Below are 21,853 nucleotides of genomic sequence, written 5' to 3' on the forward strand. Positions count from 1 at the left end.
CATTCTCAGCTGGTACATTCCCCTCAGCTTCCAGCTGTCCTGGGATCAGGATCATAAAGAATGAAAGGCAAAAGCTGGCAATTAATTTACACGCCTTTAAAACAAAAGTGAGGAGAAATGAGGCTTCCCCATCCCAAAAAGCTTTGTGTCCCTTCTCTCCATGCACTGATAGGAATGAAGAGACAGCCTCAGCTGCAAACTGACACATCCCACTAGGAAAACTGTCAAGGAGAGGAGGATTTAAGGACATCCCATGGCAATCACAAGAGCCATGTCTGCTGCCAAGGCTCTATGAAGCAGCCATGTCCCACTGTCGATCTCTGAAGTCCTCTCAGATCAGTCTGGGGAAAAAGTGTACTTTAGTGTAGGCTTGAGAAAGCAGAATAAAGTGAGCAAGTATCTGTGAGCAAAACTACAAAAAGTTTTACTGGACCACAAGTCCTCAGTGCTTAGCATCAGGCCATTAAAATTCTTGGCAGCAGCACACAGTCCTGGCTTGCCAATGGCCCACTTTCATGCAGCCTATTTTTGTTTAGAAAAAACCTTCAGAACATCCTGAATTTTAAACCTTTCTTCAAGCTATAATGATCAGGGAGATTAGCTCTGATCAGCAGTTTTAGGCCATATGTAAATTCGGTGTCCCTAGGCAGAGTAGCAAACCATGAAATACCCTTCTTTTCTCCCTTTGGCTGGCAGGAATAAGGAGGCTGCTCCACTGATCCTCATTAATGTTGGTCCACACCACCTATTTAGCATTCGACAGGTTGTAATGCCTGGGCCTATGAGGGACTAGCCTGCAGCTAAGGTATATCAGATTGGCAAGAGAAAAGCCACAATAACAAAGAAACCTTTACTTCTTTCAGTTTCTCTTAATTAACACTTTTTTTATGTTTTCACTTCTTTGGCTGCTGCAGCCCAAACAAATTTAGAAGTATTTAAGCAGCATCACCACTACCCATCCTCACAGCTTATGGAAAGGCTAAAATCTGTAAGCTGAGGAAGACTTTTTTCCTCTACTCCAGAGCACAGTGCTTAAAGCCCTCAGGGCACACCAAAGCAATACAAGGATGTACCAGCACTGAGTAAATATCACAACACTTTTTATGGAACAATATATTTAATATAGAGCCATGGTGGGCATAAACAAACTCCCTGCTACAGCCTGGGTGGGAGAGCATCTCTTCCTGGATGAGGTCTGAGAGAACAATCCCTGCCTTTATCAGGAAATTTGATCTAGTTTCATTTAGGAAAGAGACATCGCCATTCAGCAGCAAAACACTCTGAACAAAGGTTCTTTGAGAAATGGCTTCCAAATTGTGGTGCCTGGCAGGAGGTGGCGCAATCAGCAGCTGGGGACGTGTCTGTGCTGGGGCTGCTCCGGGCACAGCACGGACTCCTCTGCTCACTCTGCTTTGAAGGGAATGTTAATAATGCTGTAACTGCTGCTTTAATCTATGCAGTGATCCAGGAAAACATTCAGAATTTTGATGTCCTTCCCCTACACTTTCCAGTTGGAGTAGCTACTTGTAAAGAAACCAACAGACAAATTGTAATCTGCAAAGCAGGAAGAGGGGAAAAACAAAAGGCTTGCCTGCTTGCTTGCTTTCAAAAGGATTGTTCAGCTTGAAGGAAAAAAAATTAAAAAAAAAAAAGGAAAAAGAAAAATGAGTTAAAACTTTATTCAATAGCAATGAAGCCTGAAGCTGATAATTTCAGCTTTCTGGGATACAGCTGTAGCAATGAGAAAATAAGAGCCCAAAGGATGGTTAAACTATATTATCTTAACTAGCAAAGGCAAGCCTTCAAAAAATGAAATTGGAAAAGAGAAACTATACTATTAACTTCTTTTTTCTCTGGCTAAGAAAATACGAACAAATTTTCAATTCTTCTGTTCCCTCCTAGTAAGCCTGCAGCACACACCAAGCCTGCTGAAAGTGTAACCTCCCCAAATGAAACTGCCAAATAAGCAAGATTACAACAAGCCCAAGAGGCACGTCTATCTTTTGGTCTTATAATTATTTTGAGTACTGTAGGTTTTTTCTAACAGAAGCTATGATAGAGTTCAGCTTAAAATCGAGAAGGCAAAACTGTTTAAATTAAAAAAAGAAGAAGTTTGCAAAACAATGCTCGCGAGTGTGTCCAAAGAGTAATGTCTGCAATTTCATGATCCATTACCCTGTCTGTTAAAACATGCTGAAGTGTCTCCACTGCTCCTGTTTTCCATGGCCCTTCTCTTCCACAGCTGGGTACCCAGCTCCTGTGTCAAATTTTGGTCAATCAGATTTGGGGACCACTCATGCCATCTGTACAAAACGTTGACATAAGAGCAGTTCTGCCCATGTTACATTGGTTAAATCTATGGTAAACTTGGCTTGCTAAACCTGCATCTCTTTGATAACCTTGTACAGCAGTGCAAAATCCACTTGCTCCCAGCTACACCAGAGACATTTCAGTATCTCCATTAACAGAATTACATTATTTTAGTGTTATTTCTATTTTTTTGGTTTATATGAATATTCATTCAGTGTCTGGCCATTATTTGCCAAAAATTCTCAGAGTGGTTGTAGGGCATGAGCTTTCTCTCCAACACAATCTATCTGAGTAGTCCTTCAACTTGTTCATATTTTTGCAGAATTTGGCAGACCAAAACCTGAAACCAATTTACTTAGTTGCTGCTGGCACTGGAGTTACTGTGTCTGAGTGGAATGTAGACCCCAGATCCCAAGTACCCAGATCCCATTTTTCTGCCTTAAGACAATGAACTGATGTCTCTTAGCAGAAGAATCCCAAGCAAGTTCAATTGAAACGCATCAGTAGGATGCTCATTCGCTTTACATTCATCCTGGCTTCATCCTCATAAAAAGGAGGGATAGAGATTTTTATAGGGCAGATAGCGACAGGACAAGGACAACAGTTTTAAACAGAAGAAGGGCAGGGATAGATGGGATATTGGGAGGAAATTCTTCCTTGTGAGGGTGGTGAGGCCCGGGCACAGGCTGTCCAGAGAAGCTGTGGCTGCCCCATCTCTGGAAGCGTCCAAGGCTGGATGGGACTTGGAGCAACCTGGTCTGGTGGAAGGTGTCCCTGCCATGTGGAACTGGATGGGCTTTAAGGTCCCTTCAACCCAAACCATTCCATGATTCCAGGGCTCGCTCAACCCCAGCCCAACCCTGGAAAGGTTAAAATTCCTCTGACTGTGGCACTTCCACAGCCTGTGGGAGGAAGAACCTATTCTTGCATACAGGAGGAAACTCTATAGTGTTTAACAGTTTGATTTGCTATTATGTGCTACTGCATAAGTTTTATTTTAATATCATGCAACTGCTGTGATTGCATTTTTATAATTGGTGCTCTGCCCCAGAGGAGAACTTTTTGAAGAGTAAAAAATGCTACCTAGGTGCTGACTCAGAGAATTTAGAGAGTGCTTTGGGTAGCAGTACTTAGGTATGAAGCTTTCCAGAAAAGGTGCTGCAGGTGCTAAAGAATTCAAACTGCCAGATCAATGACGTTAATTAATGGTTCATGCAATGAAATATAAAAGAAAATTAAGCTAGTGAATTAAATCCTGAAAGCAACATCCCATACAGAGTCAAGCTGAGATGCTGACATGCTTCTGAAGTTTTGTATATTCTAACAAACCCAGGGCTACATTATGGCCATATTCTGAATCAAAGAGCTCGTGGTGTAGCAGGGATGATTTTTGCTGTGCTAAATAGGGATGGTTGCCAATTTCATCTCCAAAGACTCAGATTTGTAGTACACAGGCTTTCAGCAATAGTGAGCTTGTATGAGTTTCACTGACATTCCTACATCCATTGATTTCACAACTTGCCAATCCCAGCTGACACAAGGAATTGCCATTTAAGAGCAAACCACAGAGGTCTCTCACTAGCACTCTCTTTCACTTCAGTGTTTCAGACGCCTTCCAAACTTCTCAGATACACCACAGGAGCACAGGGTTGATGGCAAGAAATGACAGATAAAAAACTTTTAAATAACACCTCTTTAAAAATTTAAAGCTCCTTTAAAGAGAGATACTGTATTTATAACTGTTAATGGTGAAAGAGAATGACTGTTCAAGAGATTCCTTTTTAATCAAACATCATGAAATTCAGATTGTAAAAACATACTGAGACCGGCAATATTTTCAAAGCCCAAAGGTTGTCACTACAGATGAGAGACTTCTGCTTGGAGCATCTTCATTTGTGACAAGTAAAAAGGGTTTGATGAAATGAATGCACAGAGTTGGGGGGGTTTGGTTGTTTGGGGTTTTTTTTACTTTGTTTTTTTTACTTTCCACCCAATAGGGGAAAAACATCTTTCTTATCTCCCTCTGCGAGATCGACTAAACTCTGCTTTTTTAAAGCCTATAGCAGCGAGGCCAAGCAATACAGTTTTCATGTGTGCTTAATAAAATTACACCCTCGAGTAGACTGGAAGAAAATTCATAATATATTAATTGAATGAGTAATCACATGACCCCATGGACAAGACCTGCAGTGTATTGCAAATTATTTCATTAATTAAAGTAGCTTTGTCTTGAGGTGTCTCTCAATTTCAAAACCATGCTAAAAATAAATTTCCCTGCCACATTTCCTGACAATGCTTTTGATGATTAAAATGAAATGACATTAAAAGTAGACTGTGCTCTTTACCTTTATAATGGAAATCATATTTTGTTTTTCTCTCAGCGATTCCACAGAGGAAACTGAAACATTTTCATCCAGTAATGTACACCTCCTTTCTCGGAGGTGCTATATGTTCTGCCATAATATTTGCATGGCAAATATTGCTATTTTATACATAATCACTTTTTTAATGTAATATTCCTGTCTGTTAAAACAATTATTAAATATTTCTAGTACTCTTAAAATCATGTTTTACCCACACTAATTTTTAGAATAGAATATTCTGCATAAGCACTCTGTTAAAAAACAGATTTGGAGCTGGGACAGAATTGTCCAAGAAAACTTCCACTACTGTCCCCAATATAATTCTTAGCACACAGTACTTTCCATTTTCAAATGACAAGTGGCTTTTAAGTATAATAAGTAAGGACTGAGGAAAAACCAGTTAAAATTCTTTATCCAAGTTGTTCTCTACTTTTACTTTGGAATCAAAATTTATTTGCCTTCATATTATTGACTTTTACAAAATTGAAACCATGGAACCGAAGTCATGGCGCTTCCATTAAAAGAATATTCAATATATTTTACTGCTCTGTGCTTAAATCATAGTAATGATGAGCTACATTTTTATTCCCAAAAATCACTGTCTTGAATATGTATCTGTTAATATTTTCTACAAAGCACATTCAAAAGACCTTTCTGCTGGAGTTTCCGACACGTACAAGCAGAAGATGGATTTAAAGCAAGAACTGTGAGATCTCACCTTCAACCTGTCTATCATATTCCCTAAGTATGATCCTAACAGCACCAGCTGACAGCACCTTTCCCCCTTTCCCTCCACAAGAAAGCCAATAATAAGCTTTTCAACATTACCTGAAAGCTCTTCAGGTACAAATGTGTCATCTTAAAATAGCTTCTCTTACTTACTTTCAAGCATGTTAGTGGAGCTCACCAGGAGGGCTTGATTTCTAAACATAAATGTAATTTTTGGTCGACAGCCATGGAAAATTGCTACACAGAAATAGTGCAACTGTGTGTGGAAATGAATAGTGGTGTGCAAAGGTGACATTTTCTGTATTTAACAGATGTGATCTGAATGAAGAAGAAGTCCAAGAATGTCTTTTTCTAGAAGTTGTGCTCAATGTCTGAAAGCCAAGCAAACTATTTTGAATATTGCTATAAAATACCACAAACTTCTCATACTGAAAAAATAGATTACTGTGAGGTCATTCTCACTAAGGTTTCCTTTCCTATTGCAATTTCTTTCACTCTTCCAAGGGTAAAATGCAACTTTTTTGACTTTATGGGATTACAGACTGCAATTTAAACCCCAAGAACTATATTTAATGGTGAGGAGAAAAAAACTGTGAGGGCATGAAATAAAGGGAAAAGTGAGAGAAAAAAAAGTAAAGAAAAATATGAACCTACAGTTTAAAAAGGACATCTCTTTTCTCCTTTTTCTGGTTTTGTTCTTAAAGACACTATCTATCTGATAATTTCTTTCAAATAAAATTGGGGAAATCAATCAGGTTAACCTGCAAGGGAATAAATAATCCTGCCATTGTGCAGTGGTGGCTTTTCCATTCACCTGTGTATCTCTCCCACAATGAAAGCAGGACGGCTCTGTCTATTGCCTGATGCTGTGTCGCGGGTTCAGTTTGTAACCGGGCGGAAACACCAATTTAGTGTAGTGGTTTGGTCCAAAATACTCATTACTGTTTATCTGCTGTGAGATAAGAATGGTGGAGAATGCGGGCACTTGATGAGAGCTGTGAGATAAAGGTTGATTAGGAGGAATACTGGGCAAAGCAAGTATTAAGTCATAAGTTAAGTAGCATGATAGTGAGAAACTTATATTGCAATTGTATTGAACTATCTAGGGGTGGAATATAGTAGAAGTTGAATGTAATTTTGATAATAATTCTTAAATGTGTCTTCACAGAGGTGAGGGGTGGAGAATGTCATAGGTTAGCAAGCATAGTCCCGGAAGGGACGTCCTTGCTAAGGGGTGCTTACAGTTTCCTCTGGGAACTGAAAGAACCTATCAGCTGGCCAGTTTGAATATGGACAATTCTCTAAGCCACTAAAAGTTGTGACCACCTCTGTGATCCACATTTAAGAATAGGCAAACTCCCCCTCCAAGCTCTCTCTCGTTTCCGGCGCTGGGACAGGTGGCTGCGGGCCCCGTGTGGGGGCCAGCGGGCCCGGCCAGGCCCTGCTTGGGCCAGGCCGGGCCGGGCCACAGCCATCCTGAAGCCATGGACCTGTTCCAGCCATGGAACCCCCCCCACTGCCTTGCCGTGGGCAGCCGGAGCGGCTCGGCTCTCCCCCCTCTCCACTTCGATAAGAAAAATTCAACATTCCAGCTGCAAAGCTGCAAGGCCGAGGTGAGATTAACCCTTTTATTGCTGTGAAGAGCTGAAAACCTGAGGGAAGAGAGAGAGGAGATGCTTAAAGCTGAAATTCTGTTGTGAAGCTATGATATATCAGAGTATCCTGTTGTAATTTCATGAAGATCTGGGGGGTGGAGTGTTCAGCTCGTGAGCAAAAGCACCTGCGCTGAGATAGGCAGATGCTGACGCAGCTGTAATTTCATGAGAAGTTTGGACAGGGAGAGATGAACCAGATGAGGACTTTTGCTCCAAATGGGAAAGGAGAAAACCTCAGTCCCTAGAAATGCTCCCAAAGATAATCCTAACGATGAAGATGATGAAGACCCTTTGCTCCCAGGGAAGGAGAAGGGCCTCTGTTTTTGTTTCTGGATGGCTCAACCTTAAAATTATACCCCAAAAAACTTCAAGAGTGGACCCTCGAAAGCAGTTGCGGGAAAAGCTGCAAGTCGGGGGAAAGGACTCACACGCAGGCAGAGAGACTCCTCTTCCTAAATGGACTGAACAATATTTGGAAGTGGGCGGCTGTCTCGTTGTGATAATGTTTTCATAGCATGAGCAAGAAGAGACTTCTCTTTCTAAATGGACTGAACAAGGTTATTATGGAAGTGGTAAACAGACTGAACATCTTAAGGGTTGTCTTTGAACATTGTCAGTGGGAGAAGGGAGGAAGGTGGGGGGAGGAGGAGAGTTCTGATGGTGGTATAATTTTTTTTTTTTCTTCTTCTTTTAGGTCTGTTAATAAACTTCTTTATATTCTTTCAAGTTTGGTGCCTGTTTTGCATTTCTCCTAATTCTTATCTCACAGCAGATAAACAGTAATGAGTATTTTGGACCAAACCACTACATGCTGGCAATGCACACTGAGGCAAATCCTGCCTGCAATGACACTTTATAGGCTTTTTTCCTTTGGCTCTTGGGGCAGTGGGCACAGCAGGGCCCTGCTGTCAGAGGGGACGATGTTCCTCAGCCACCACCCCTGGTGACACAGCCCTGGGATTGATGTCCAGCTCAGTGAGAGGACGAGGCGGGCGGGATGGGGCTTCAGCTGCTGCGTCCCTGCCACCAGCCTCAAATCATATCATCGATTTATGGCACATGATTGCAGGTTCTGGGGATTTATCACCCTTCTCATGTACTTTTAAAGGGTCTGGATGAAATATGGTAGTGTAGATGCTGCCAGGCCCCTGACTCCTGTAGAGCCTGCAGGGCTGCTGGCCTGCAGAGAGGTGATGGCAAGGCAATATCCACAAAGGGTGATTTAGAAGTATATAAACACAAACTGAAGGTTTATATCACTAATAAAGCCTGCCCAGAGGGCTGCAACATGCTCTCTCCCTGCAGTCTGCCACACAGCCATGAGTTTTTCCAGATAATGCTATCCTGGCACTGCAGGACCTTTCAATAAATTGATTACATGGATGAGTTTATCTCATGTGTCCAAAGTGCTTGGAGCTTTAAAGCTCATCCCTCTCTTTTCCGAGAGGACAGAGGGAGATGCAAAAAGCAGGTGCAAAAGCCCAGGTGCAAAAACCTTGTAAGTAAATTAGCGCATAAATTTCCTTTTGCAAACAATTACATCCCGAATTACACCCCAAATTACACAAATTCATTTGAGACCTTGTGTTCCAGTACCCAGCAAGGACTGCAGCATTTTTTTAAAAACTTCATTTGTTCTTTAATTAAGAAACATGCTTATTTTTATTTCATGAACCTGGGCTATAATGCAAAAGGAGCCAAAAGCTCCAACCGTTGCTGTTTCCACTGCTCTGTGAGTGGAAGTGTGAGTTCTTCACCATATAAATTATCCAAGGCACAGAGACCACAATGTTTTTACAGCCTTTAACATCAGGCATTGATGCTGATCTGGCCATAAGAGTGATTTTTCGTGTATCTGGTGTGTAAGTATGGAAAAGCAGAAGAAAGCTCATTTTAGGAGGCAGGACAGTGAGCACACAAATAACTTGTACAGAAAGGCAAAGGGAATTTTCTGTCTGGGACTGAAGAGGGTGACTCATTCCCAGTCCTCCCAAGCTGGCCAGTATTTCAACCTGTGCACCTAAGCTGGTCTGGAGCCTTTCCTGCATTTAACATATTTCTGCTGGAAATCAGGACTAATTGAACCCTGGAGTGGGCTGCAGCCTCCTGCTCCCAGAGACTCCTATCACAGACCCAGGCTGAGCAAACTGCTAATTGCTACACATGAGATTATTTTAATTTCCTCCAAATGCACTGGTTTAACTGCACTTGCATACCTGGGAACCTGTTAATTACTTGGTAAGTGCTTTAATGGGCTACTCCTTTCAATTTCCAACAGGCGGATAACAGTGGATGTACAGCTTTGTCTGCCACAATAAAACACATTATTAGTAAATACATATCTTTTCTTTCCATCCTGTAACTCAACACAGTAACTCAAATATACCAGAATCCCTACTAAAAGATCAAATAATATTTGTGTCTATATATACTCATCTCTCTGCAGTATATGCACATCATACATATATATAAAAATACATGTCTATACATACACACAATAACCATATTCATAGACATCTGTATTTTATTCCACACAGATTTGAGAAAAAATTTCCTACTGGGATATACAAAGCAGCTGTGCATAATTAGCCTGGCTTCTGCTTGGCTTTGGCTTGGAAATTTAAATATTGACATTACAGATGTTTCTACCTAGTTCACATCCGTTACATTTACAGGGCCGATTACAAAGGATTTCAAGGCAGCGAGCAGAGTTTTGCTGAAATGCAGATGATTAGCCCTAAGAAAGGATGGCTGAAAGTTTGCCATCAGCAAGTTTTCAAGTCTGCCCAGAACTGCACACATCTGGAAGCAAAGGAACTTAAAAACTGCTCTGCTGAGTTACACCCAAAGCTGAACATCCCATCTCCAGTAGGAAGGACTGGGGAAAAGCTGTGAAACAGGGTGATTTTAACAAAAAGAGAGTTTTGTGTATTCTTTAGCTTCCTTTGACTCAGAGGCTTCCTCACCCACAGCTTCATTCTAATTTATTCTTTTGTTTTCCACAAGAGCTCATAGCAGTAAGTTTCATAATTAAATATGTAACATTTGACATTTCAAATCTCCTCGAAATCAAAGTATTGCTGCGAGTGGTGCTGCTCTGAATCAAAAAACTTCAGGTTCAAACATTTAATTTTGAGATAGTTTTGAGGTGAATTTACTGAGATATTTCTGCTTTGCAGGTCAGATCTATAGATACTTCTAAGGTTCCTGCTGCAAAAACGCCGACTCAATAAAGCATCAACAAATAAACATTTATGCAGAACACAGTAATTTCTGTGACAAAAAGACTCAAGTGTCACCTTAACCCTGGTGCAGGCAGAATCAGAAGACTGGAAAACTCCAGATTCTACTTTTAGCCATATAACAAGATATGATATCCTTTACTATCCTTTTCTAATGGCTCTTTTTGATTTTTTTTGATTTTTATTTTTAATCTTTCAGCAAAAAGTCGACTTGTAAAAACACCCTTTGATTTTCCTCTGTCCCGTGGGATTTATAGGTCAAAAGAAAGAAGAAGACTTTGAGACTTCACCAAATTCAATGCAATTTGATTCATTTTACAGCTTTGGTAACCTTCTTCTGCCACAGGCTAGCGAAGATTGCAAGGAGCAGATAAAGAGAGTCTGAAAAGCTGTACCATAATATTTGAAATGTATCAAAGCCGGCAGCAGGTGTGTAAAAGTCAATGATGCCATATTTATTTTTGCCACTTTGCTAGGCCAGCCTGCCTGTTGTTTCCCTTTCCTGGACTCTTTTGACTCCATCTATCATATACAATCCCATTTCTATTAATTTATGTACTAAACTTGTTGTTAGGTTAAGTATAAAAAAACAACAAACCAACCATCCTGGCAAGTTGTTCCCGATAAAAAGGCACCATTTCAGCACCAGTTTTCATTTACCTGAACCACTGCACTATCTTCCAGTGCAGAGCTACCAATGATACTCAGCCCCTTTCTCATGCTTTATCCATCTCTACAAATTACTATTTTATGATACTGAAGAACCCTCTAGGCTATTCTTCTTAATTCCTTCTGTTTCCTCTCTAAATGTCTCCAAGTGTCCCTTTATTTCCAGCAATTATTTATAGACATCTGTCAGTCCAGGCTCCTTGGCTGGAATGCAATGGATCCAGGCTATTGTGCAGCATAGAAAACAAGTTCTTTTTTTTAAAATGCAATTCTCAAGCAATTTTGCTAAAGCACTGCAGTTAAGATTTTACCCCACTGGGTTTGCAGCATATGGTTGTAAGTCACATCATGTCAAATGTGTTTAAAATAATTTCTGTTAAGTGCCTCTAGCAAGAGAAATGAGGTGGCTGCCAAGTTCATTTAACCCTCCTCCACTTTCCAACCTTTAAAGAGTGAGACATCCAAATGTTTCTGCCTGCCTATGGAATCCACTGGGTTGGAGTCACCCTCATTAATGTGCTGAGGTGAGGCTGCTGCAAGACACAGGTCCTCAACCCTTGAGCTGGCAGCTGGAAAAATCAGAGATCTACAGGAAATAAACTGGGTCATAACTCAGAAAACAAAAACATGAGAAATCAGCAGTACAGCGAACACAAAACCCATTACAGTCAGTCCAAAAATTGCCATCAGTGTCACTGAATCAGGCTCAGCCGTTATTTTCCTGGTACATATATGCTGACTGCAGCCTCATGCAGAAATGAGATCTGGTATAAATAAAAAACAACAAATCAAACTGGTTCCTCTGTCTTCAAACAGTTTCTACTGGCCTTCCAACGTGTTTATTTATAATAAATAGCCTCCAAGTTTGCAGTTCCTCCAGGAAAAGACATAATAGAAATCTCAGTACATCTGTGGTCACTTTAAGCACATGTTTAAGCATACTTTTGTTAGGATTTGACTCTGGGCTATTTTCAGAACCATGACAATTTTCCCTGAAAAGAGCTAATTTACTGTAACTAACTATATTATTAAATTTCCCTAGGAACGATATATCAAGAAAGAAATCTGTAGCAATACCACCTAGCAGTCACATATTTTTATCATTAATTATAAGATCTGGCAAGCCCTAGCTTGAAATTCAGATGAATACTCACTGTAATCCACTTTATATTCTTAGTAATTATAGGCAGGTATTTTTGCCTCTCCAGAAATGTGATGGTACATAAATTGTAGCTGTCCAAATAACCAGTGGTGTTTACCGTGAGTTTGAAAATCACACACACAAAAATGCGAATGGCCTTAGTGACATGAAAAATCTATTTAAACACCATCCAAACCATCCTCACTGGGAATGTGCTCAAAAGACTCTTTAATTATTCATAGCCAGTTTAAATAAATACAAAAATTGCACACTGTTTCCATGTTTTCTTCAGTTTTGGTGGATTTATACCTGTCTCCAACAGCAGAGAAATGAGGGTTCTTAAAAGGGGCCTGGCACATTTCACTGTAATTTCTATGTTGTTCCCTAATTAAGGAATTAACCTTCAAATCATTAAGGAAGAAAAAAATCACTTTGTAAAACAATAAAAAGCTGGAAAATGTATCTTAGAGAAACACCAAGAAAGTCTAATGCTTTTATTTTTTTTTAATTGAGATTTATATATTTACATTTTTGATGCTCCAAGATTTATTTAGCAGTAATTCTCTGATATTGCTGATGAATAGACAACACCGAAGTTTAATTTTAGAGTGAATAAATGAGTGGAAAATCACTAGAGAATTCCATTGGGTTTGTGACTGATTAAATTATGGCCTGACAGGAAAACACACAGGAACCCTGCAATCAATAATTTAAACACACGGGAACCCTGCAATCAATAATTTAAAGTAAGTTTATATTATCTGAATGCTTTAAAAAGGCCCCCAAATCCTTCAGATGAGTTTCACAGTCCAGTATATTTGCATCTTTCTCTACATAATTGTGCCTCTCTCATGCAAATATTGGAATCCATGGAAATTTACACTTTTACCCAGGAAACATCAAGGCAAATCCTAGATACCTACTTGAACATTTTTTATTTTTAGCAGAATTCAGTGAGTGGGTTTGATTCAGAGCTTGAATGAAGGAAGGTGGTTGTGATAAAAGGTTATGCATCCAATGCAAAGCCTTCCTTTTGCAGCTTCAAAAATGAAATGCAGCACAATTGTAATCCAAAGGGAAGGATTCAGGAATCTCACATGCAAACACATCAAGATTTCTATCAAGCTGTGCAGTGCAACCTTTGATTCAGAACAGCACGACAGCTGGTGGGTCCCTTCCAGCTAGGAATATTCTCTGATAATCACTGTGATAAAATAGCAGAGCCTGATGAATAATTTGAAGATATGTGCCATAAGTTGTGAAGAACTATGGAAAACTGATGTAAACACAGGGAAATCTTGGCTGAGTGGGTGCCATCTGCATAGAGAGCTGTGACTGATTCCAGCCAACCCTGATTCTACAGGTTCAATTGTGCACAAAATAATTCTGCAAGCATTGGTGCTTTTGACACCAGGCAAATGAGGTTATGAAGTTTAATGTGATGAATACCAGGAGGGAAGGGAGGGAGGGTAAGGAAAGGAAAGTTGAGAAAAATTATTCAAACTTTGGTGAATGGGAAAGACAATCAAAATGCTAAATGATACCTGGGTCAATACAAAACGGCAATAGGAGAAAATGGATGAAACTATTACAGAAGAATTCACTGGAATCTGGGCTGAGAAATATCTCTACTGAATCAGAAGTATAAACTTCAACATAAGGAGCAGGAAAAAAAGGAAAAGCAAGGAGAGTTTATGGATCATAAAAAAAAAGAATTCCCAGCTAAAAACTGTACTACAACAGAAAAGAGTGTTCCACTGGCAGCCATACTCTCAAATCTGAAACATTTCTTGTTTGACAGAAAAGAACATCAATATCTTCATTACATGCTTGTCACAAGTGAGGTAAATAAACATTTACCTCGAAATTTTAATCTGTTGAAGGAGCAGCTCGTAATGCATTTCACACCCACAGGTTTTTAAACATGGAGAACTCCAGTTCCCCATGCAAATGAAAATGCAAAATTCACCAGAGAGATCACATGATATAAGTTAAGAGTTAACTTGGATGGTTGTACCCACATTAAAATTTGAAACAATATTTTATTGTAGAATTTCCTCATCAGACAAAATCAACAGGATATTTAATCAGAACACTTTCATTACTAACTTTAACTATCAACGTGGTTTTGTTTTGTTGCAACTGTTGTGTCTGCATTTACATCTGTTTATCAGCATTGTTCAGTATTTCAATCTACCCTACAATATTAATTTATTCATAATGTGTTTTCCATTTGTTCGTGTTATTTACTAGACTTATGTTACATAAACAAATAAAAATAACCCTTCCAGTACCTAAACTTACAGAAAAAAAGGTGAAATTCCTACTCTGCACAGATTGTACATGTTACTTGGTTTGAATCTTAATCATATCCTATTTGGTGATTCCAGAGATTAATAAAAAATATGAACCTATATCAAAGCTCTTATTTCCAAATAATTTCTCTTTTTTTGTCCTTTTTCTTTTTTTATTCAGTGCAGAGTCTCGACTGTTTTGCAAAAATCATTACCTGCTGTCCTAAAAGCGTTCTGTTCAGTGAGCCACAAAATCAGCAAGAAAACTCCTGCGATGTGATGATAACGCATTTATCAAAAGAGAATTTGTTCAGGCACTATTTACTGAGCTGGGACTGGCATGGACTCACCTGTGGCAGATCCCTCCATGACATGACCAATGTAGGGGCCCTCTTTGAACATCGGCCTGTTGTCGTTTTGATCAATGACCGAGATATCCAGGCGGACTGGACCGTCAATGGTTTTCCCGTTCATATCCACGACCTCGACTTCCAGCTGTGTGAACAGAAAAAGGAGTAAAGTCATGAGTTCACTGTCACAGTGAGGAGAGAGTAAGAAAATAGCTCTGATCAGTGTTGCTGTAGCCAGATCCTGCCAAAGACACCACTTGCAGCCCATTCTTTGGACCAGGCTCAGAGCAGATTTCTCCTCTAAGCAAAAGAGAGAGACAGACGTACATTCAAACTGAGATACCCCTTGGCAGCTTGAAAATGCCATATTGCCCAAAGAATGAATAGACTAGAGCTTAAAAAAAACCCAAAAAAACCAAAAAAAACAAGACCCCTTGCAAATTTGATAGAAATCATGTGAAGACTTGGTTAGAATTTGATTCTTTACTTTTACCAAGCACAGTGGACACTTACCGGACTATCATGGTAGAATTGACATTAATGTTCACCCAAAAGCCTTTTTAAAAACAAAGAGAAAACAAAACAAACACACAAAAAAAGCAGGAATGCTGGAGACATTTAGGTGTTTTCTCAATGGTGATGGCATGAAGTGTTTGTTAGGCCATTTTCAGAGTTCTCTGGGTTTTCTAGTCAGATATGGAAGACTGAAAGAACACCTGCAGTCTCAAACAAGCACACACTCACATCGCCTGTAGAACACAAAGACGACATATGCAACTGAAGGTTTGTTTAGGACTTTACTTCCAAAAACTGGAGGGAAAAATCCTATTGTAGATCTCAACCCTCCAAACCATGTGCAGTGCAAAGTCCCAATGAGTCAGCAGGGCAAACCACATCAAAACTTCTTAAATAAGGGAGAAATCAATTTAGATTGCAACAGTGTGCTATACCTGCAGCTCTCTCCCCTCACAAGAAATCAATAAAATACAGAAATAAACATGTCTGAGACACCACTATCATTCTCACCTGCCCTCCCCATCCCCAGACTCAACTCTTTAATGGAGTTAAGCCAGCCAGAAAATGAACCTGAGCTCAGACGTTAATATCACTCTCTCCCAGTCTTTCCCTGAGAAAGTGGTGCCAGCAGGGGCTGGAAGTCTCTGAGTATTTTGTTTATACTGTTAATTTATTCTTCATTGCCCTGTCTTATACCTGCAAGTTATTTATAACTTAGTGATAAATCCTACTGGGAAAGAAATAGGTCAGAATCCTAATTCCTTGTTAAAATGGATAGCTTATTATCACCTCTCTCTGTGTTTTGTTATGCTTATAAATACCTTCCACTTTTTAAATTCAGTGTGTTGGGTGTGAGTAGGAGCATTTGTTATGAGTAAGATTCCTACTTACAGGCACTCTTTGTAAATAGTGCCACAGTCCATTTTAACATCTACTCACTGCTTATCCTCACTTGTCTAGGAATTGTTCTTGCAAGCCTTTCCCAAGCCTTACTTTTTATTATATGGCTTAACTCTTTAAAGGCAGGCAAATATCCTGATTGGAATGATTCCCATAGCTTTGGCACAGATTAATCTTTCTGGGGGAAACTGCCCCTTCAGCTCCCAGGCTTGTTCAGCTCTGAACTCCAAAGTCAATGCAGGAATCTTGGATGGCTTGGGATGTGATGGGGACTAGGAAGGGAAAAGCAGTTCCATTCCTGAACTGCATTAAAGTCAGACACCGTTTTAGCTACAATTGGAAACTGCTGACAAAACGGATCATAAAATAGTTTGGTGTGGAAGGGACCTTTAAAGTTCATCTACTCCAACACCTTTCACTGGACCATGTTGCTTCAAGTCCCATCCAATCTTGCCTTGAGGCTTTCCAGGGATGGGGCAGCTACCACTTCTCTGGGCAAGACATGACCGTGTTTTACCACCCTTGTTGTAATTTTCTTTTCCTTATATCTAGTCTAAATCTGTTCTCTTTTAGTTCAAAACCATTACTCTTTGTCCTATCAAACAGGCCCTGCTAAAAGTTTGTCCCCAACCCTCTTGTAATCCCCTTTAAGGTACTGAAAGGGGCTCTCAGGTCTTCCTGGAGCCTTTTCTTCTCTGGGCTGAACACCCCAACTCTCTCAGCTTGTCCTTACAGGAGAGGTTTTCCAGTCCTGTGCTCATTTCTGCAGCCTCCTCTGGAGCCACATATCCACGTTTTTCCTGTGCTGAGCACTCCAGAGCTGGACACTTCATCATAGTAAAAACTGACTCATCAAAACTATAATTATTGCTTTGGGAAGTGCAAGAAGAACAATATTTCTCTGTGAAATTCCAGCAAATAATTTTCAAATTCAAGATAATTTGCTCTTAATCTATCTCTCAGTATCAAGTGACTGTGCTGTTCATTGGAAAGAACAAAGGCTTTGCTAAATTTAAAAAACTACTTCAGCTGCTTTATCAAAATTGTAAGTAATTTAAAACAAAGGCTGATATAACACTAGTTTTTGGGGTTTTTTTCTCAGACTTTCACAGATGAAGGAAAAGAATAAGAGATTCTTATTAACCACTGAAATAGAGTTACTTTATCTTTGCCAAGTCCACGGTATCTGAGAGCAACTGTCCAAAAAATTTGGCATGACAGGTCTGTAGGAACAGTTACATGATCTCTTCTTCATTTTTATTAAGATGACCAAGGACTTTATTTTATTAATCTTTGTACAATAGTTTTCAAGCCTGTCCTAAGCATTATGAATTAACTCACCAGCTCCTTTTAAACCCATTCTTCTACAATGTTTTCAAAATAAAACCTGCAGCGCTGAAGTTACGACCACCTATCTTTATATGACCAGTTTGTGAAAGATGTCTGTTATCTTATCTTGCTTCCCCATGAAAAACCAACAAATTTTAAAAAAGTCCATAAAATCTGCTCACAAAATAACAACAGAAGTGTATTGTTATTTCCAAAAACCCCACACACGCAAGTGAGAAAAGCATTCAAGTAAAAGACAATATTGGCACTTTGAACATCCTGTAAACAAAACCAGGTGGAAAATTAGATTGTCCTAACCAACAGAACCGTGAGATTTCAGTCTTTCAGTGCAGAAGGCAAGAAAGACTTTCTGGTTTAAATGTAAAACTTGACTGATGTATGAAAGATACTGAATTAATTCTTTTGATACCAAGAAATTGTGATGGTACATTCAGAAAGGATCTAAGTTCCTACCTGAGTATAACAATGCAGCTCCAAGGACAAGTGCTCAGCATAAGGGCAGATTGAAAATAAACCAACCTGCAGAGTTCTGCAGTATTTATTTAGTGAAAAACTGATGCTTTCCCAATTAAAAGTTATGGAGTTTTGTTCATGGGGATATAAACTAGATGGTCCCTTCCAACCCAAACCATTCCATGATTCTATGATAAGGATGAAGTTATGTTCACCATTATCTAACCAGTGATTTTCGGGAACTCTTGAGGCTAAATCCCAATTTCATTTTTGACACAAGTGTACATTCAAACTACAAAGGATAATCAAGGCTTTAGGAGAAATTTTACACCTCACAGCACAGAATTCCATGATCAGATACAAAGCAGACTTTGGCTGTTGCCTCTGATATAGCTCAGAAACACTGATCAAATTAGGCACAGCAATGGAATAGGGGAAAGCAATATAAACCCCCAAACTGCAGGCAGTAATAGATTTTATCCTTTCTAGAAAACTCCTGCTAAACCCTTTCCCTTCTCAAAATGTATTGTTTCTAGACTTCCCATCCAATTTCCCTCAGCATATCCAAAGCCAGGATCATTCACCACCCCAAACATAATGATCTCATCAGAAGTTAAGCTTATTCAAAGTTGCTCATTTTAAGCTTTCTGCTTTATTTTAAATAGTCTTGAATCCTTTCTACACTGCAGTCAGCAATAACATTTACATGAAAAGATAACCAGTCTCGTTCTTAGCATTACTTCAAGTAATTTCAGAGGTTTCTCTTCACAGAAGGGTTGTTTTCATTCATTTATTGCTTTTGGTGAAATGATTCTGGAGAGCCACCTTCCTTCTCTGCATATAAATGTCTATTTTCCCTTTGCAGCCACCCAGCCAATGGCCCACACAAAATTACATCATAAATTTGGATTTCATAAGTAAATCTAGAATATCTTTTAGTGCTTAATTATCTTCAAAGCCTAAGACAGGCTATTTAGTCATTACCTGCCATCTAATTTTAATTTCCAATTTGTTGCCCATAGGTATGCTTCTCATGGAATTTTTCCATTTGTTTCAACAGATGGTTTTTCTACTTGTTCCTCATCCCCAGCTACACAGGAGCACTGCACCATCCAAGAGACTGCTACACCACCACCTGCCCCACCTCAGTTATTCTAATCACTGCTGGATTTATTTATTGATAAGATTCATTATTGAGAATAAATACTTGTTGGTTTTATTTATCATCAATTTTGAAGTGTGGATTGAGAGTAAGGAAAGGCAATGGACTTATGGATCTTTCATACAGGCAATTTCCTGGTAAGAAAAGAAAATTTGGCCACCTCTGGGTCATAAAAAGTCGTGAAGAAATTTTCTTTATAGTGAAAGGTTGTAGAAAAATTGTATGCAATTACCTAACACAACCCAGAGAAGACAATAATTCAGACAAAGAGAAATTAATTACAATTAAATTTTCCTGATTTAAGAATATGAATAAAACATGAGCCAATTTTTATATTGTTCCTTAAGAGATGGAGGGAGAGGATGCAAAACAAAAACACTCTGCTTCTCAGAGGTAAACATAACTCTATCTCAAATACTTGAAGACAGGGTATTGATCACCACAGCACAACTGCACAGATGATGGCAAAAAGCAGCACCATTACCTGCAATTAGAGGGTTTAACTTGGCAATCAGAGTTAGAGCCAAGGTGGAAAGGGATTAATTAGCCATGTAAATACTCCAGGAGTATCTTCCACAGGCTTTATCTTGCATCCACCCAAGGATTGCTGGCGTGTGAAAACAAAGATATTGAACATTTCCTGTCAGTTCATGTTCGGCTCAGGGACTTTGGGAAGCTTAAAGTACCACCCCAATGATTACAGGGATCATTCTACTCCTCCTTCCATTTCTTACTCATGAAGATAAGTGGTGAAAAAGCAGCATCTTTGCTTTTATTTTAAGAAGGGTGCTTGTCTTTATTAGAAATGTTTTATCTCTAATATCTTCCGTTGGAGAAACACTACTGGAAGAAAACATAGAGCATTAGAGAATTTCCTGAATGCAGATGTTCTTTTACCCTCAGCTGTAAAGTATTTTACAAAAATGTGGGAAAAATATGCAATGACACATCAAACTACAGCAGTTCAGCAGCTCTGCACCAGGTAAAAAGCTGAAGAATTTCAGCAAGGACCTCACTAAAATAAAAGCCTGCTCTGGCCTATCTTACAATCCTAGAATTACACTGCAGTTATACATAGTTCCTATTTTCCTAGCACAAATATCTCTTAACTGTGTACATAAATTAAACAACATTTTTTTAAAAAGCCCAAGACTCCTATCTCTCCAAGGTGACGGGGATGAATTCTTCAGTAAGTCACTTCATCTCCTTTGATCACTTCAGATGCCAAGGTTTGTAGACACATTAATAGAAATTTTATGAAAAGAAGGAGGAATTTAATATTATAAACAGTGAAATAGGTGCTTTTATCTCCGGCTTTTAAGGCAGTGGTCTTAATACTTTAATAATTAGTCACATCAGTAGACTGAAAGGTCAGGGTCTACATTACATTTTAGTTTGTGAAGCGTAACATGGCAAATTCTGCCAAGGTTATACAGTTTAGACTAAAAAGAACCATTTACATTTCCAGAGCTACAGTTGCATCTGAACCTGTCAGCAAGGGGGTTTATCTGTATGTGACTGTCAAACCAACATTCCCATGTTATTTCAACTGTTTTTTCTTTAATAAAAAACCAGCACAAGTCAAGAACCTCTTAAAGCCTTAATTAAATAATAACTTTCTGCACATTTTCCACATTAGTTTTTTGTGCAGTAAGTCTCTCTAACGTTCATCCTTCCCTTGAAGGGAAGCACAAGGACATTTTCTTGGCCAGTTTACAGTCAGTACAGCCCAGCTCCAAAGGTTCCTTGTACCTGCAGCTCCTGTTGCTTTGAGATAACATCAGACACTTTTTCCACTAGAAAACCTGGCACTGGCAATCCAGGAAAGCCACAATATTCCTAGAAAACGCCATCAGTGGAATATGCTCATTGCTGCAAAATGAAGCTAAAATGCTATACATTTAATATTTTTTAGTTTTAATATATTAAACTGCTCCATAGCTCTAAATTAAGCAATTATGAGTTAATTATCTAATTGAATGTATATTCTGTGCCGCCATTAGTGTCACAGGAAATGCATTTTCTTCCCCAGCTGTGTCTCTGAATCACAATATTGCTAAAAAAGGTGCTGTTTTCTTGTACAGCTTAAAGTCTGAATTTTTTTCTCTGCTCTGAGTATAAAATAGACCCTTTCCCATGAAAAAAAATCACAGAGGAGGAGCACAAAAACCCCAAAACTATAGAGAATGATGGCATAAACTGCAGAAAAAAAAATAATAAAAATATAATCATAGAAAGCTTATACCAAAATGAACTCTTGACTTTTCTGCACACTAAACCCAATGCCAAAAATTATTTTGATGTTTTCACCTCATTAAAATATAAAATAAACAATTTGGGATTTTGTAGCAGTTTTTTATATGTCAACTGAAAAAATAAAACCACAAAATGTATAACTTAAGCTCATATTTTTTACCACCTATTCCTCAGGTTAGTTTTTAAGTTATAAAACCAAAGCTGGTCAGCAAGCAGAAATTGATATTTTCAGGAAGGTTTTATGTCAGTTTGGAGCAGACAAGATATACTTGTGAGTCCTTGTGACTATTATTTTAAGACTTCTGATTTTTAACGTTTAAATATTCATAATAAAAATTCTTTGAAAAGATTCCTTGTGATATTCACAGAATATTTGAGGTTTTATATACTATCAAACACTAGTAACCAGCAACTTCCCAAAGCTTCAGCCCAACTTTTGCCCCAGATGTATCCCTTTAAGCCC

At 38.9% G+C, this 21,853-nt stretch overlaps 1 protein-coding gene across 2 annotated transcripts in view; it reads right to left on the bottom strand.

Moving 5' to 3' along the window:
- The window catches only part of CDH13 (cadherin 13), a 449,036-nt gene that overhangs the window by 175,122 nt on the left and 252,061 nt on the right, over positions 1-21,853 (bottom strand). For both annotated transcript variants that reach the window (XM_032121641.1, XM_032121640.1), the window contains exon 6: positions 14,754-14,898. In XM_032121641.1, the coding sequence (XP_031977532.1) occupies positions 14,754-14,898 (145 nt within the window). The remainder of the gene's footprint in view (positions 1-14,753; positions 14,899-21,853) is intronic.

The sequence above is a fragment of the Corvus moneduloides genome, chromosome 12, assembly GCF_009650955.1.
Source record: "Corvus moneduloides isolate bCorMon1 chromosome 12, bCorMon1.pri, whole genome shotgun sequence".
NCBI classification, from domain to species: Eukaryota; Metazoa; Chordata; class Aves; order Passeriformes; family Corvidae; genus Corvus; species Corvus moneduloides.